A 19,075-nucleotide genomic window follows, 5' to 3' on the forward strand; every position below is an offset into this window, starting at 1 on the left:
TCCAGTCTTTGTGTTTAGCGTACAACGCTGGAACTAAAAGTTTGACAGATTTTTTGCTTGGTGTTTCATTTAATGTGATGCACAGTAGAAAATGAACATGTTAAACGCTTATGGTATTATAACGACTTACATTTTCTTTACTATTTTCTGTTCGGAAATTTTGATATTGGCAAAACATAAAATGTGTAAATAGTAATATACAAACTCATTAGGGGCCATTTTGCCTGTGCTTTTAACATTTACTGAAGCTGGCATTATGATCTTCTACTGGTGTTTGTCCTTGCGTCGAGTATCCGAAACTTCGATTTTGCAGAGTACAATACCAACTGAATTGCTTTCCAAGTTTGATTAAGATCAGGTAAGCTTTTTGGTCACTTAGTTTGTCTCTACTTAGTTCAAGAAATATGAAAAGATAACCGTGACAAAATTTCCATGCTAATTAATATTTCTGTGATAGAATTACTGAAAATTTTCTCTCTTATCTCAGACATAATATTTAAAATAATATGTAACTATTGTAACTATTTATTTAATAATCTATGCAATTTCAAAAACTTTTTCGAGTTTATTCATTGTGTCATGTTCTATAAGACACTGGGCATTTCCGGTGACAAAATTACCGGTGGCGAATTTACTAAGTCAAAATTTTTGGTGACGAAATTACCTACATGCTAATATTTTGGTGACGAAATTACCGGTGACGAAATTACCGTGACGAAAATTCCGGTGGCGAAATTTCCGGTGACGAAATTACCTAAGTTCATGTTGCAAGGCTAATTACCGCTAGCCAAAACGCAGGTAACGTTGCAGAGACGCACACTGTTACGGAATGAGCTCCCGTGTTATTTCGTCCAACACTGAAATTATGTTTAACAGTAGACCCTACTATCTAGTTACCAGGCTCGCAACTAGGGTTTGTGTCACCCGGGGCAAACACACAATTCGGCGCCCCCCCAAGGTTTAGTCGAAAAGTATCACTTATGGATTGCAACTGTAAATAACATTCTTAATGAAACCAGTTATATCGATTTTTAAGTACTTTAACCCTCCAATACGCGCGCGGGCTACCATTTAGGCCAGCGTTTTTATTTTCCTTGCCGCAAAGTAATTCGAGATGATAACTCAAAGGGTGTTTGTGTACCTTTCTATCAACTATCATTCTGCGTGTTTAGGGTGTGGTCAAACGTAAAATCGAAAGGATCTCATTGTTATTCTGCTTGAAAGTTTCATGGGCTACATCTGTAGCCCGCGCGACTATTGATGTCACGGGTGCTCCAAAGCGTCAAAGTTTTTTCATTATAGTTTGAGTGTTGATCAGATGGTCAATGAGTTTGCAAAATGCCAATTCTGATGAGAAATGTTTTTAAAACCAACATTTACGATCGAAAATCATTGGGAACATAACAATGCAACAATGAAAAGCTTATTTTTATTTCTGTAAATTTTTCGGTGTAATCCTTTGATGTGGAGAAAAGAAGAAAACTTTCCATCAACAATGAAGCACACAAGAACTCCACACTATATTGTTATGTGTACCTCTCGAACTTGAGCACTTTCTGTACCTTTTGGGCACCTTTCTGTATACTTTCTCTTTCTGTATATATGCACCTCTAAGGTGCACACAAGTGATAGAAAAAACTGATTCGAGCAAAGCATCTCTCTTTACAGTGCATTAACTATAAAGTTCATTAAATATGAAAGAAATTGCTTCATAAAATATTAATAAATAGATCAAGATATTTAGATTATTTAATGTATAGTAAATATTATACATTATACACGATTAATGTAGAAAATGATTGAAATTAACAATAGAGCATAATAAAGCATAAGTTGGACTGATAGGTAACAATTCAAAATGCCTCAAAAAGCTCTCAAGCAAAACTAATAGATACAGCCTTCACTCGTAAAATCTCTTGGTAGGCGTACAAGAAACAATTAAATACACCGAGGCGTGTAAATTATCTTTTCCGCCACAAAACTGCCCTCTAGTTTAAAAACATTACAGCAATTGCGTAACATTACAGGGGGCGCGTCTGAGCTAAACTCTTCAACCACCAGCAAGCAACAAAAATCGGGAACTTTTCGCCCCCGCCCCTATTGATAACAGCGTTTTAAACTTCAGAGCTGTTCTCAATGGAATTATACAAACAAACAGCTCCTTGTGGTAGGAAAAGGAAAGGGGGGCGGATTCTCTGTGGTCGCCCAAGGGAACAAATGCATGCAATATTAGGTTTTTAATGTATGACATTACACTTATTTAGATGAGACTCTCTCTCTCTCTCTCTCTCTCTCTCTCTATATATATATATATATATATATATATATATATATATATATATATATAGGCTAATCAACGAAAAGAGGTCCCATGGAAAAGGCCAAGTAAACTTTTGATTTCTTTCAACCTCTAGAATAAGTTCCTCAAGGGAAAGGGTGCGATTTTTAAAACAATTGATATATCTTCTTTCCGGCGCCCCCTCCAACCACGCGCCCGGGGCACGTGCCCCCTCTGCCCCCTCCAACCACGCGCCCGGGCACGTGCCCCCTCTGCCCCCTCCAACCACGCGCCCGGGGCACGTGCCCCCTCTGCCCCCCCTAGTTGCGGCCCTGCTAGTTACATCCTGTATCTAGTACTGTTTAAATTTTCAGACACTTGATCAGTTTTTCCTTATTTTTCACTTCTTTTGGGGTTACAAGGTCAGCAATCTCCCCATTACCTCGTAATAGCTTTTGACATATAGTAAATTCTAAATAATTCCTCTTGGTATTAAGACAAGTTAATACAAATTTAGATACGCACTCCTAACTCCAACATAGACTAACACGCAACAGTGAAAATAAGGGGAAACGTACGGGAACGGAGTCCCCACTGAAGTTCTTTCTCAAAAGAAGGAAGAATATCAGTGTTGATTAGTAAAACAAAATGGGAAAGTTATCTCGATTTTATTTGGTTGTTGTTTGTTCTGCATCAAACGCTATCTTTTTAGTCATCTCCTACGATAGTCATCTCCTCTCTAGTCATCTCCTTGTACGTACCACCATCCTTCCTGTGTTCTGGTGAGTAGTCCAATCTGACTGTTAAGGTTAATTTCGTACCAGTCTTTGCAAATGACAGTATCATAGTTAACAAAGTTAGTTGTGAATATTAATAAACTGTTGGGTATGTTGGTAACCCACGTTACGTAATGACGTATATTTTGAAGAATACTAACCACAAATAAACCTAAAAGCTTCGTTTTTTTTTTTTAAAAAAAAGGAAAGTTGTCATATTTATACAGATAATTACTAAATATCGTCATTTTATATGCTTCTTTTGTCCTGGCATAGCTATGTGCATGAAATTACTATGTAAAGTAGGGACACACATAATTTAATTATGGCAAAAATATTAAATTTTTATTTAAATTTTATGACTACTTATTTTAGTGGAATATGCACAGAGTGGAATATGCACAGAGTCCCCACTGAAGTTCTTTCTCAAAAGAAGGAAGAATATCAGTGTTGATTAGTAAAACAAAATGGGAAAGTTATCTCGATTTTATTTGGTTGTTGTTTGTTCTGCATCAAACGCTATCTTTTTAGTCATCTCCTACGATAGATTGCTTGTACGTACCACCATCCTTCCTGTGTTCTGGTGAGTAGTCCAATCTGACTGTTAAGGTTAATTTCGTACCAGTCTTTGCAAATGACAGTATCATAGTTAACAAAGTTAGTTGTGAATATTAATAAACTGTTGGGTATGTTGGTAACCCACGTTACATAATGACGTATATTTTGAAGAATACTAACCACAAATAAACCTAAAAGCTTCGTTTTTTTTTTAAAAAAAAGGAAAGTTGTCATATTTATACAGATAATTACTAAATATCACTCACGTTACATTTGTCAACAATATTTTTTATTATTAAGTATAAGCAACATACATTTATAATAATTTGAAATAAGCACAGTTTAATTAAGTTAAACATTGAACTTTACTTTAAGAAAAGGTTTCATCAGTTATATGAAATTTTACTTGGGATACCGACAGAAGACCTATGTAATAATAAATAAGGCTTGTATAATATAATCAACATTAAAACTTAGTAGATGAAAGATAACCTACGGGAAAAATAAGAAAATAGTAATTCTCTGAAAAAAATTAATGATGCCAGCTACATACAACTATATTTTTTATCAAAAGGACAACTTGACTAAAAATTATAACTATATTTCTTTCATGAATTTTTGTTACTGTTTCCGTGGACATGCCCTGTAGTGTCTCGCTTATTTTGGAAGGTAGAAAATTGAGTGCTAACGTTGAATAAAATATACTTCGATTTTGCATTGATATAATCTACAATTGCTCTAATATAATGTTGTTCTAAAGTTTAAAAAATAAATTCTTCAATTTTAATTATTAATATGAAACAAAATACCTTGCAAAGAGCTTGTATTAAGGACAGCAAAATGAAACAAAAATTTACGGTTTCGATAATTCAAAAGTAAAATACAGATTCTGTAAATAGTAAATAAATATACAATTTTATGGTGGCCTGTGATGTCTTTGTCATTGCCCCATGAGTCTTTATTTCTGCCCCCTATTAAATCAGGCTGGCTACGGGCCTGACTGCTACTAATACGAAAACTATCAAAATGTTAACTATTCTTTTTGAAAAATTCTGAAGAAACAAATAATTTGAATGATTTCTTTGCAGGGTGTAAGCCTTGATCATTTCGAGAATAAACAATTAATGACATTTTCTTACCCTGAACATGCATCCTAAATTGTCTGTTATAAATTTATACATATGAGTGGCCGATGTTATGTGATTGTAAGATAACGAGAAATCCTTATAATACTTCTGAGATCTTCTTAAGTGTCGTTTGCCGAAAAGTACGTCCTGCAATATAAAAGAAAACATGTACAGTATAGTCTAGAAATGTACGAAAATCGATTTTGAGATTTAATAAATTGATATTTATTCAATACAACACAAAGCCAAATAAGAATATTAACAATTTAACGAATATTAATTTTTATGCCGAAAAATGTTTCGAAAAAGTCATACTTTTATTTCATATTTTAAATCTAACATATATTTGTCATTACATGATTAACACTCCTACCTGGTTTTAAGTCAACAAACTACAGGACATATTTTCAAGTCACTCTATACAACGAATTATATATGAAGAAAATATTTCAGGTTAATTCAAATTTGAATGTAAGAAAATCCATGCCCGAAATAATTCAGGTTTGCCTGTAAACGTAATAATTCGGGTTAATCCGAGAAGTGGCTAACCATGAAAGACAATTTTAATTAAAATTAGTTATTTCTAGATAATAATCGCGATTTCCACTATTTTTAAGTTTATTTGGATTTAAAAGAAGAGAGTGCGGAATGTATATATATATATGCATGCAATAACGAATTAAATGGAAAGTCCTTTAAGTTCCACCTATTGGAAACGACCCTGCGCCATGTTTAATCGGAAATGACGAAAGTGGTGCTAAACAGTCTATCGGAATTTTAAGGGATTATCTGGATATAGAGCAATTAGAGGGAGTTTGAATTTTTTTTTATTTGAGGACGTACAGTAAAGCTGCACGTATAATAATTTACTTTCTACCGTAATTGAATTGGATAAGTTTGATAGAATATACCATGTTCTTCTAGTTTTACGATTACAGAGACAGTTTAATTTATCTTACTACACAAAAGTAAAAATACGACAAAGTTGGTGTTGTTTTTTTCAATTGCATTAGCCGTATGAGCTTCACACTGGTAATGCGCGCAATGATAAATGAAAATGCGACGGTTGCAGTTCAGCAATTTGGTTAAACTGCACGTAAGACCACACAAAAACGAGATGGGGAACGTGCACATTTTGGTGTGAGGAAACCTAAAGCACCTCCAACCCATTCCTGAATAATTCTGTATTGTGGGTATGATGAACAACCAAAGGAATAGCCTGCTGAACTGGCAACGTTGTTTTTTCATTTACCGTTGGGCGCACTACCAGTGTGAAGCTCAAACGGCTGATGCAATGGAAAAAAAATCCACCGTTTGAGGTTGGACACCACTATTTACAACAATTTTCCTCTCTTTCTATTTCTTTTGTATCTTTACTCATAACTTAGATATTCAATGGCCCAGGACCTTTGTTCGCTCTGTATATCGTAATGTCAGACGTGTTTGTGTAACAAACACCAAACATGTGCTATATATAAACAACAACCAAGTGCACTTTACTATGAAATACTACAGCTGCAGATGACGAAGACGACAGCGACACAGTGGTCACATCACGATGGGGGAACAGCAGCACCACTGCCTCACCTGGGGCACCTATGTAATCGAGAGAAATCCATAGATAGCTATTAGTTTCGACTGGGAAAATAACCTTTTCAGTGGCTTGCAGTGAAGCATAGGAAGAACCTCACCCAAACCCAAAGCCTTAAGATGCCTCATTCCGGCGAAATTAAAATACCATCAATTTTACAGTAATTATGTGATATCTTCAAATAGGTAAAAGATAATCAAAATGTGGAACAAGAGCGCCCTAGACAATATTATTTTGCGTGAGATACCGTTATCACAAGTCATCTAGTGGCTTTCCGTTTTCAGCCGTTTAGAAACGCGGAAATAAATGCCGATTATCAAAATGGCTTGAAATCGAAAGCAGATAAGAAAGTCGTGATAACGATACCTCGTGTAAAATGATATTGTCTAGGGCGCTTTTGTTCCACATTTCGATTATCTTTTATCTATTTGAAGATATCACATAATTACTGTAAAATTAGCGATATTTTAATTTCGCCGGGATGAGGCCTCTTAACTTGCAGTGGAGCTAACGGTTCCTCTTCCTCCTGGCTTGTGGGAAACTTTATCTCTGTTTCTGCTTCCAGTAAAGCAGCAGGAGATTCCTAATCACAACCCGACCCAGCTTGCACTAGAGCTTTGTCGGGATCTCTAATCCCTCTATGCTTGCAGTGGGGCACCTAGTGTCTTACACCTCCTAACGTAGTTCGCTATTGAGGAATCGTTCCCGAGGCCGTAAGATCAAAGGGACATCTATTCCTACCTTATATGAGAGAACTTACATTATTTAATATTTCTGTAAAATACTGTTCATAGTGGATTTTATAATAAAAAGCGATAGTTGGAAACGATTCCGGACTGTAATTTGCTCTACGTATACCCTATCCACTCCTGCACAAACCTGCGTACACCCTATCCACTCCATTACAATATACTATACATTAAAACATGTAAAGTCGGCCACTTCCCTAGATATTTTCATACTGGTTTTATATCTGTGAAGTGCAAATACTGTACATCATTTTAGCTATTCTATAAATTGAATAATTTTTCCTGTGGAATCGAGATTGGTAAACACACACATGTTTTACGCATTTAGCAACAATGTATATAAAAATAATATGCTCAGAAGGAATCTCAGAGTGCAAAAATGTTTTTAAGAACTATGCCATAAGGAAAAGATATTTCGTTGGAAAGCTAACTAGCATTCTGCCAAACTTAATAGGTTAACTGACAAAAATATCTTTACAATTCTTCCCAGGCCCGCAACCAGCAACAGAGGTTTGGGGGAAGCATGAATATTTTAGGGGGGCCAAGTCATTGAACATTCTCTTACCAATAGCTAAATTGTGTTTTTGTATTAATAATAATAGCATTTTGTGTTAAGGTTTGGAGGGGCCACGAAAAGTTTAGGGTGGGACAGGATCCCTTAGCTCCCCCTCTGGTTGCGGGCCTGTAGGGATGCGCACGAGTCGAGTCGAGTCGAGATTTAAGCCTGCCTCGACTCGACTCGAAAAAATGTTGTCTCGACTCGTGTCTCGACTCAAAAATATGTCTCTGTCTCGACTCGTGTCTCGAATCGACAGTTTCTGTCTCGACTCGACTCGAATTCGAGTCGAGACGTCTCGAAATTAGAGTCGAGACAAAATATACGAGTTAAAATATACGCACACATCAGCCAGAACATTATGACTACCTACCTAATTGTCAGTATGTCTACCTTTGGCACGGATAACAACGGCGAATGCTCTTGGCATGGACGTAATGATCCTTTGTAGGTCGCTGGAGAGAGTTGCCACCACATGTGCACACACAGGTCACCTAATTCCCGTAAATTCCAGGGAGGGGGGCGATGTGTTCTGACGTCACGTTCATTCACATCCCAGATGTGTTCGATTGGATTCAGATGCGGCGAGTTGGGGGGCCAACACATCACTTGGAACGCCTCCCAGTGTTCCTCGAACCACTCTATCACAGTCCTGGCCTTGTGACATGGTGCATTATCTTGTCGAAAAATGCCACTATCGTTGGGAAACATGGTCGTCATGAAGGCGTGTACGTAGTCTGCAAGCAGTGTGCGATACGCCTCAACCGTCATGGTGCTTTACTCGAGCTCCACTAGACACATGGATGCATAAGTATAACCTTGGGGGAACATTCGTGCACACACACACCCACACACACACCCACACACACCCACCCACCCACACACACACACACACACACACACACACACACACACACACACATATATATATATATATATATATATATATATATATATATATATATATATATATATATATATATATATATATATATATATATATATATAATTCTCAACCTTTGCCGACCCACTTCTGGATGAAGGTTTCTCCAATTCTTTTTCACACGTATCTATTTTTGGCAGTTCGTTTCCACGTTACTCCACACTGCTTCATAATTTCGTCACACCACATTGTATTACAACGTTTTCTGGATCGTTTTCGTTCCCTTAGAATGCAGTCAAGGATTGCTTTTGTCCACCTATCGTCAGTTCTTCTTGCAATATGACCAGCTCACTGACACTTGAGTCCTTTTATTTTCGCGATGATATCGGTCACTTCTGTCATCTTCCTTATCCATGTATTTCTTTTTCCATCTCTCCGAGTTATTCCAAGCATACATCTCTCTGTGCTTCTTTGAGTTGTATATTCTCTCTCCCTTTGGAAGAAAGAGCATTATACATTAACAACTGATCACAGAAAGATGTGAATTCAATCAAGCGTAGATTTTAATTCCTACTTTTTGATTGGAAGCAGCAACATATTTCACATTATTGCTTTTGGTATAAAAATCGATTATAAAGTTTGAATTTGCGGTGGCAGCTACATGGCATGAGTGTGAACTGCGATTCTTCTTTTCTTTCATTATTAAGAGACAACAAGTTTTATTTATTGACTTTAAGATTCACAAGCTGTAATTAGAAGTATATAATATACATTACTCACTTGCGCACGTTAAACTTTTCTTTGTTTCGACAAAAATATATTCACAAATTTCCACTTGGGTAGGTAGTCTGCGACCTTAAATTGTCACTTTTTGAAACCAACCATACATTTGCTTCTAATGTTTTAACCAAATATTTAGTACCGTAGTTTCGAGAAACCCTCGCTGATTTTGGATCACCATTGTGTAGTTGGAGTGTGTGAATGATATAAATACTACTCCGGCAGATATCCAGCCTAACTTTACGTCAGTTTTTGAGGATGAGACCTAAAATTAAGCCTTATGCTAAAAATTGTTTTAGTCAATAGCCGGAATGCCTTTCCCTAGAATAATTTCGTGGAACACAATGACGCAGATCGAAAAGTTCTAGATTAGTTCTTTATCGTGCTTTAATAAGATATTAATCTGCTTAAAAATATGACAATAATAAACTTGAAATATACAAATTTGGAGCGAGACAAGTACAGCACAGGAACTGAATTCGGACAACACACTGACTTACTGAAACGCAGAACTGGTGCGTTCCGGCCCATTTTAAGCCCCACTTAGCCAATCTTTCCCTGATCTTTGCCCAATCCCTCATATTGACCTGAGCCTTAAATGTTGTTAAGGAATTACCTGGAACAACCTATCAGCACAACATCCACATATTCATTTACCCCAGCTCATTAATAGTGTTTCTTTCAGAAAAAATCTCCAAAGAGGGTATTTTAAAAGTAAAGAGGGGAATTATAGTTAAACAAATGTTTCATGATATCCTGATTTTCCCTGAAAATTTGCCTGAAGCGTATTTTGCACTTGACTGTGTGTGTATAAAGGGGAAAGCCCCGGCTCACCCTCTGAAAGAAATACTGCTGATCAATAATACAAGGAAATCACAATATTAGGAAATCCAAATATTAGCCAGTAAATATCACATTTATAATTTTGATTTAATAAGTTAATATTTCACTTACCACTAAATGTAATGATATGGAAACTGGACTTGAACTGTTAATAGAGCCGCAGCCGCCTTCCTCGAAGTGTTGCTTCTGAATCAAATTTGTCGATAATCTGAGAAACGTTCAAGTCGTAAGACCTTTCTATGCACAACACAGCTAAACTACGAAATTTTTCTTGACCCATAGTGCTACGAACGTATGATTTTAGCCGTTTCAGGCACGAAAATGAACGTTCACTGGTTGCGGAACTGTCAGGCACGGTTAGAAAAATCTTATAAACTTTGTTCAAGTTTGGGAAGCATGCGTAAAGGTTCAATTTTTAAAACAAGTTTAGGAGCGATGAAAAATCATTTTCAGTCTATCTCTCTGCACACAAATTGGAGAAAACTGTTAACTCTGATGTCAGCTCAACTTTAGGGATTTTGTAGGTGTTGCTGACAATTGTGATACTTTCTGCTGATGGCTTGTGTTAATTCAACACGTCGTGCAGGGAATGAAGAACCTGCATATCATTTTCTTTGAACTTTTATTGCTAATATCTGCTCCTGCAAGATTGTCAATAACGGAATAATACACTTCGCGTCTGTAATATTCAGCTGCTGTCTCACACTCGAAGAAGTATCACCACCATCCAATGCTCGTGGGATTCGTCTTCGCGGAACGTTCGGTACACTGAATCCCATGGTTTCTGTAATTTCTTCTGTTTCTGTCCACAGCGTTTTGAAACTTTTCTCACTCCGTAAGGACTGAAGACTGCAGATATTGGCTTGCGACAAATTTTTCACAGTAGAAAAATTGGTACGTGTATTCTGTAAGTGCATGGACAGTTGATTCGTGTATTCAAGAACACGTCTCATCAGTTTAATACGAAACAAAAATTAAAAAATCATGAACATTTCTTAACAGGGAATGCGCATCTGGACCGTAAATTTGATATTGCTATTTTCTCTAAAGTTTCAACTACAGGTTCAAAATTTTCTAAAACTGCACGAATAGCTTCCGATTTACAGTTCCATCTAGTGTAGCTCAAAGATTTTAATGTTACCGAATGCTTTAAGTTTTCTCCTTGACGTTGAACATTTTCAAAAATAGCGTGCTTTTTTGACGGCCTTCTATGAAGGAATGCAACTGCTCAGAACACCAACCATGTTTCGAATCGTAGACAGTTTTCCGCACACCCCTGATCCTCTTTGCAACGCCAGAGTACTGACCACGCATAGCGGCTACACCATCGTAACATTGTCCTCGGATGTTATCTACGCTCAGACCCAGTGATATTAACACATTTGTTAACAGTTTGGACAAACTTTCGCCGTGATTTTTCTGTATTGTAAAACCCGATAAAACTTTCGTGAACGTTTAATGTTTCATCACAGTATCGCAAAACAGTCGCTTCAAACTTTGAGTTTCACCCATGATGACACCATATATACCTGCAGTCTTCACACGATCGATTATTTTTCTCATCACATACTCGCATATTAAATCTAGAAATTGATTTTGGTATTCGGGACTAACGTATCTAAATGTTTTCTCTTTGTTAGCATAATACCGAAAAATCACGTCATTGTCTTTGGATCTTAGCGATAAGAGTTCTAGTAAATTCCCTTAGTTACACTTTTGTTACTTTCCTTATGGTCTCTAAGAGGAACACATTGACGAGCACAATACAAAATACTATTTAGAAGTGCTTCCAAATATATTCTATTGCCGTTAACTATTTGGTTCGTCTGCAAATCTAATTTACGAGCAACTGATCCGTGCAATAGTGTGCGTTTCGGAATTCCGCATCCTTAGAAATACAAGTCTTATAAGCGTTACTTGCCTCATGAGTACCGAATTTATCTACGACCTTCTTCCTGTTACGGAAACCCTCCTTAGTAAAAGTGTCTTCAGATTTCGGAATATTTTCGGAGAATGCGACAATAAAAGCAAAAAGCACTATCTCGAGAAATGTTATATTCTAACCAACTAAATTGCCTATACCAGTGGTCGAAGTGAGACGGTATGCGGTGGTATGCCATACTGCCTCTGGTTTTTCAGTAATGAGGACATACCGTCTCTGGTTTTTCAGTGATCAAGACAATATTTAAATAGCCGGTATGTTGAATCAAAATCATAATAAAACATACCGCCTCTGATTTTTTTCCACTTCGAACACTGGCCTATACCACTCAGATCGGAACTGGCGGACATTTTTATTGGGGTACGTTTTCAATTGCGGTTGGAAGGGACCTAGACCTACTGCCAGAAATGCCTTTGCCATTTCACAACCTTTGACTGGATCACGATCTTCTGAAACTTCATCTTGCGACACTGTTTCCAAAGTAATACCGTAATTTGAATTCTTATCTTCTGAGACTTCATCTTCTGACACTGTTTTCACACTAGCACTTGAATTCTTATCTTCTGAAACGCAAGAAGTATATTGTGTAGTCACTATTTCATTCTCTCCTCTGGCACTGTCAATATTGCTAAGTTTCGGCTTCTTACAAAAATATTCCAACAAAGTTCCTTTTTTTTTTTTTTTTGGAGCACTGTATATTAGTCACAACAACTTCCTGTGAATCTTGAGAAATGTTCAAATACCCCAGATAAAATATAAAAAATGAAACCACTATACACCGATACACGTGAAGGCTATATACTGTATACAAAAAAAAAAAAAAAAAAAAAAAAAAAACCTTCAAACGAACTGCTCACTGCCAAGGGCGCCGATTTCTTTGAAACTTTGGGAGGGGAGCATTCAGACGTGGGTTTGTATATTCATAAAAAAATACATATAACAATACAAAATACATGGGGGCCCATATGAGCTTTGGGGGCCCGGTCCCCTGGCCCCCCAGAATCGGCGCCCTTGCTCACTGCAAACACAAACTTCAGAATAAATCATGGTTTGGGTGCAAGGGTGGCTATTAGTAAAAAAAAAATTGTTTTAACCTTACAATTCTCCCATTCCACTTTACAACAATACCAGATATTGCTATTTTTGTGACTTACAGGGAAAGCAATAAAATATCTTTTGTATTTAGGACCACAAGATTTCCGACAAAGAGCCGAGTTCTGAATGTCTCTGCTTATCCTTATAAAACACTTCCTGTATCCCAGACAACAGACCGACCTGTTCTTCCTTTGACCATCAACGAAAACCATATCCTCTTTCTCCAGCACGCTCAAAGTTCACTGACCTTTATTAAGATGGATGTGGCAAAACATTTATTGCAAGACATTACCAGATATGGTTAAAATCAGAGTTCCATTCCCGTTGTTATTCTAGAACTTTTTTCAGACTTAAAGACAGTTTACAGTCGAACATTTTATAATAATATCAGCATAGATACCGTAAGGCAAAATTTTTAATAACTAATCATTATGTAAGAGACAGCCAGAATTAATAAGGGAGAAGGTATATGAACATGTCTGAATATGAGCATTTTTTGAAAAAAAGATATATTCAATCAGAATTTTACACTGCCTCTGTGATCCTCCACCCCCACCCCCCAAAAATGTTCTGAATAAGTCCTATATTTATTCAAATTACAAGCATTTCTGATGTAACCGAAAAATAAAGAAATCATGACAATACAGTTTATAAATTATTATTACCGTCGTAAAGGAACATGTAATGTCTAAAAACGAAAAAAGCAATAAAGTGAGGTGTGAATCAATTCAGAACACATGCATCGAAAGTGAATGACAATTACCCAGCTAGTAGTAGAGAGGCAGTGTCAAGGCTTAAAGTAAGCCGGAACGCTCGGCACTAAGTTCTGGCAAATCAGCCTGTTGTCAGAATTTAGTTCGTGTACAACAATTGTCACTTTACAAACATTGTGCATTAATTTTTAATTAATATTTTGGTTCCGTGTATGAAACGACTAGTAATATGATCTATCAAACCAGATCTGGAACATGGATCAGGGATTATTTACTTCCATTGTTGACTGCGTTCTCGCAAATCACTGTGGATAAGCATTCTGGTGAGGTGGCTTTTCACTGAAGCCACTTTAAGCCCTGGGCAGTGTGTATGCCTAGCAAGCAGCATTTTAAAGGTGGAGCATGGCCACGAACTCTGTTCCGATCGCCCATCCTGACTGAGTGACTGAGGTTTAACCTAGTATCTTTTGCCAGGCCAGGGTCGCTGTTTTTTCACTTCCTTGCCCCTCCTTTCTCTTGGCCTCGTTAGTCGCCTAAAGACCCTAATACTGTGAAACAAAACATAAAATTAAGCAAAATGTTGTTGTATTCGCTTCAGCTCAGTTTATAGATAACACTGGATGACTATCCTAATAAACTTTAGAAATGTGGGGGCAGTTGCCTCCCTTGCCCCCCTCTAAGTTACGTCTATACATGGCTGCTCACTTGAATTAGTTTCAAGACTGTTTCTGAGTAAGTACTTTCTTCAAAATAATATTAAAAAATATAGAAAGATTTTCGAGACATTCGAGTCGAGTCGAGATTTTTACGAGCAGTCTCGACTCGACTCGTGTCTCGACTCGAAAATTCGAGTCGAGAAATACGTCTGTCTCGACTCGTCTCGAATTTTACAGAGTGTGTCTCGACTCGAATCTCGACTCGAATTCGAGTCGAGTCGAGTCGAGATTCGAGACTTGCCTCGACTCGTGCGCATCCCTACGGGCCTGATTCTTCCTTCTCTTTTTTAAAACCACATTTTTTTATAGTTTCTAATTACATATCATCAAGATGTAAAAATGATGAATACTTACCCCAATTAGTTGGATGCTTCTCTTCATCGCTCCCATTTTTGAAAGCTTACCATACCGTTCCAAAGCAACGTTTATGAGCTCGGGTGACACAACGATATGACCGTACACGGCCAAATCTACAATTTTATGTATAGGAGTCACTTTGGCTTCGTTGTTCTGCGATAACATTACCTAAAATAAAGTTTTCATAAGATAATTGATAACTAAGAGATAACTTTGTAGATTTTAGAGACAGGGAACTTTTTTTTTTTTTTGTTATCGATAGAACAGAAAAGAAATGTACACTCATGTCCAAAATGATTGTTGCATATCTATAACTATGTTTTTGTAAGCATATAATTTGATAACTGTTTTGCAGGGTGCTTTTGATACTGATACTATGTGTATAATCGGGAAAGATATATTTGTGGTAAATTTCATAGGAAAAGAATTATAAATATGAAAATTAGAATGAGTAAAAGAAAATTTTGCTAAATGGACAAAAGAGCTTTATTTTCGTTTTATTATTGTTATTTACTGTTCTTTTGACATGAAATTTGCCACATACATGCCTTTGCCGATTATACACATGCTAACATTGTAAGAAATACTGAAAGAATTTCTTATCAAATTATATTCCTACAAAAACATATTTATAGACATGCGACAATAATTTTGGACATGAGTGTACATTTACTGAGAGACAAAGTTAGAATACGTCCAGTCAGAATAAAAGAAGGAAGTCTTTGACCTCAGAGTCACTCATCCTTATTCTTTATATCCTGTGACCCGGGTTCGATTCGTGGCGGGAGCTCATGTGGTTCGGATTTCACGTTAATCAGTAGGTCCACGTCTCATATAGCCTCGCTGCTGAACGAGACGTAAAAATCAATCAATCAATCAATCAATCAATCTTTATATCCTATGAAAGAATAAAAGTGCAGTTGTGAAGATTTGCTTTAGGTCGGCACAGCAACGACACCAGCAAGTTTTTCTAAGGGGGTCCATGATTTTTTCACGAAGGGGTTACATTCTAAAACCAAACTAGAAGTTTTCTTTCATCACATAAAATAAATAACTCACCATATAGCCTATACAAGAATATTACACACAGGCGCGTACCCAGAATTTTTTTTTTTTTTTTTTTGTGTGTGGAGGAGTCCAAAGTATGAGGGAGAGGCTCCAATACTATAAGCCACTACGTTTATGTAATGTTGACCGGGTATTGTTCTGCACCCGATAAGAGCAAGTAATTGTTAAGTACTTTCATCTAATATTTTCAGAAAATAAATTATAGACCTAGATTGTTTTTATGAGAACAAATAAAGTGTAAGACAAGGATGTTATAAATAGAGGATCTGCCCATATGTATCTTCATCCTATTAAATCGATGAAGCCAAAAAAAACAACAGAGCATCGGTACGTCTGATTGGCTACTCTCGTTTCTGCCATCGTCTGATTGGCTACTTTCATTTCCGCCATGATTGTTGGCTAAAAACTTTGAGATCCTATTGGGCAGAGTAGGCAGAGTAAGGGTGGCGAAACTGTGACGTATGGCTTCAAGATTTTGTTGTAAGAGCAGTTCCTCTATTTTATAAGATCCTTGGTGTAAGATCAAATCTTCATCAATTTTTCTAGTAAAGAAGTACAGTTTTGTCAAAGAAAATATACAAATGTGTATTGACTTAGAAAGTTTTTTTGGGGAAGGGGAGTTCGAACCCTGTAGATCACCGTGAATAAACCATGCACACACATAATTATTATGAATATAATCTTGCATGATAAAATATATGAGATATTTGATCCTCTTGTGCCTAAGAAATTACATATTAACAATACAAATTTTAAAGATCGGAGGACGAATATTGTGTAATAATAATAATAATAATAATAATAATAATAATAATAATAATAATAATAATAATAATAATAATAATAATAATAATAATAATACATATTTTGTAAAAGTCAGGAGTATCAGAGGTACTCAGAGTTCAGAAAGACTGTTTAAAGGAAAAATCTTGATGTAATAAAACATTATTTCTCGAATTTGGTGAATAATATTTATAAGCACGGTTTATATTTCTGGAGAATATTGAAAAATTCGAATAATAAACAAACACAAGGCAGATAAAATATAATACGTAATATATCGGAGACAGAGGCTATAAACATTACGGCAACTTTTAAACATACCAAATTCTTTCATAAAAATAATTCTTCTAATTTGGGTTTCAAGCAATATACTAAATAAATGTGCGACTTTAAATAATTGAGGAAATTTAGTAAGAATTTTGGTATGTCGATTTTATTCCAAGTACCACAGATACTGATCAGGCCCGTAGTGGATGGCCAGGCGTACATTCTCTCTGTGGACACTTAGCCCCCTCCTGAAATTTTCAGTTGTTAGTTGCAAGGGCGCCGATTTCTCTGTAAATTGGGGAGAGGGGGCATTCAGTTGCAGAAGGTATCTATATGAGGATTTTGAGACAAATTGCATTCGAATTATGCCAAATATTGTAGCCCTATATTATATTGTTATTCATTGTTTCTATATACTACATACTATACGCTATATCTCCGAAACATATTTTGACGAAATAAAGCTCAAATTGAAGAACAAAACCCTCCTTGTGGTCGGATGGCAATGAAGGTCCCTTACCGTTGAAGAAAAGTTAAACTTTCTATATAAGTTTTGGTTCTATTTATTTGTTTTTACAAAATATAACAGATTCTATTCCATTATATGTGGCTTTGACACATCATACTATGGTTAACGAATGATACCAGAGGAATATGTAGCTGTGCCATTGAGAAGTACATACAGGGCATTCGTTAATATATGCACTTTCTTCACATTTTGAAAACCAAGTTATACTTTCTGTACTACAAAGCTGAATTTTGCATCACCCTGTATATTTTTCCAAACCTCAACCGAATATGCTACCTAAATGTTCTACACATCATCAGGGGAAAATAAATGCACAAATTACTAAAAAAACTGCATTAAAAATGAACTTAGTACCTGTTGTTTTAGAAGAAATAGTTAACCCTCTCACGGCTGATGAGACCACGTGACACTCGTCGTAACTGGAAAATATATGGCTTCAACCACTAATTTCTTCATTTTTTTTAAAAACTCTCCGATTTGGTATAGATATGTTGTTAGGCAACTATTCAACAATATAGCATATGTCATTCTACATATAGGGCTTTTTTTTTAAATTACAATAGGGGGGCCCACATGAGCTTTGGGGGAGGGGGTCGGGGCCCCGGCCCTCCCCAGGATTGGTGCCCTTGGTTAGTTGATATGTATGAATGAATGCTCCCAAAATTGTCTCGGATTTGAACTTTCTTAGTGTTCTGGCTACGGGCCTGTAACTACTGTAATTTAAACAATCAGAAAAAAAATATAGCACTAAAATTTGAACAATTTTCTGTACTTACATTAAGCATGCTAACCGCCACTCTGTTATGCGTAACTGTCATACACCATGTAAAATGCGAGTCAATTTGTTTGAAGTTGTTGCTTGCGTGAGCAGTTTTCTGAATCACCAAATCAATTCCCTTCGTCACGACGGATAGAGACAGCGGGGATACGAACCCAGGAAGGACTTCTCTGGAAAATAATAATAATATCCATGTGTTACATGACTGTCACTTTCCAAACATGTTGAAAAACTACAACGCAAAATGTTTTATTTTTATTTTTTGTTTACCATACGTTTAAAATAATAAATATTTTACCTAAATGTAATTAATCAATATTATACTATGACGTAGCAAATTATCTTTTGCAGTGTGAAAAAATGATTGCTAAGCTGGGCGTGAATCAATGATTACCAAACTTTTGGTAAGAAATTACTTTCAGTGTTATGATGTATTCGCGTGAATCAATGGTTGGCTATCATCTGCTGAGAAGTCAACTTCCAGCGCTAAGACATGTGGCGTGAATCAATGATTGCCAAACTTCTGTCGTTTCTTCTTTCAGTGTTATGACGTATTCGCGTGAATCAATGATTGATCATCGTCTGCTGAGAAATCAACTTTCAGCGTTACGACGTAGTAGCGTGAATCAATGATTGCCAAACTTCTGTCGTTTCTTCTTTCAGTGTTATGACGTATTCGCGTGAAT

General features: G+C 36.4%; 1 protein-coding gene across 1 annotated transcript in view; it reads right to left on the reverse strand.

Annotated features, from left to right (window-relative positions):
- Positions 1-19,075, reverse strand: part of LOC145683816 (rifampicin phosphotransferase-like) — a 204,744-nt gene that overhangs the window by 102,189 nt on the left and 83,480 nt on the right. Inside the window, exons 18-20 of the mRNA XM_081755413.1 lie at positions 18,388-18,559; positions 14,962-15,132; positions 4,752-4,886 (exon numbers count right to left, since the gene is read on the reverse strand). Of these exons, the coding sequence (XP_081611539.1) occupies positions 4,752-4,886; positions 14,962-15,132; positions 18,388-18,559 (478 nt within the window). The remainder of the gene's footprint in view (positions 1-4,751; positions 4,887-14,961; positions 15,133-18,387; positions 18,560-19,075) is intronic.

Source organism: Thermobia domestica, chromosome 1, assembly GCF_964235325.1.
Source record: "Thermobia domestica chromosome 1, izTheDome1.hap1.1, whole genome shotgun sequence".
Lineage (NCBI taxonomy): Eukaryota > Metazoa > Arthropoda > Insecta > Zygentoma > Lepismatidae > Thermobia > Thermobia domestica.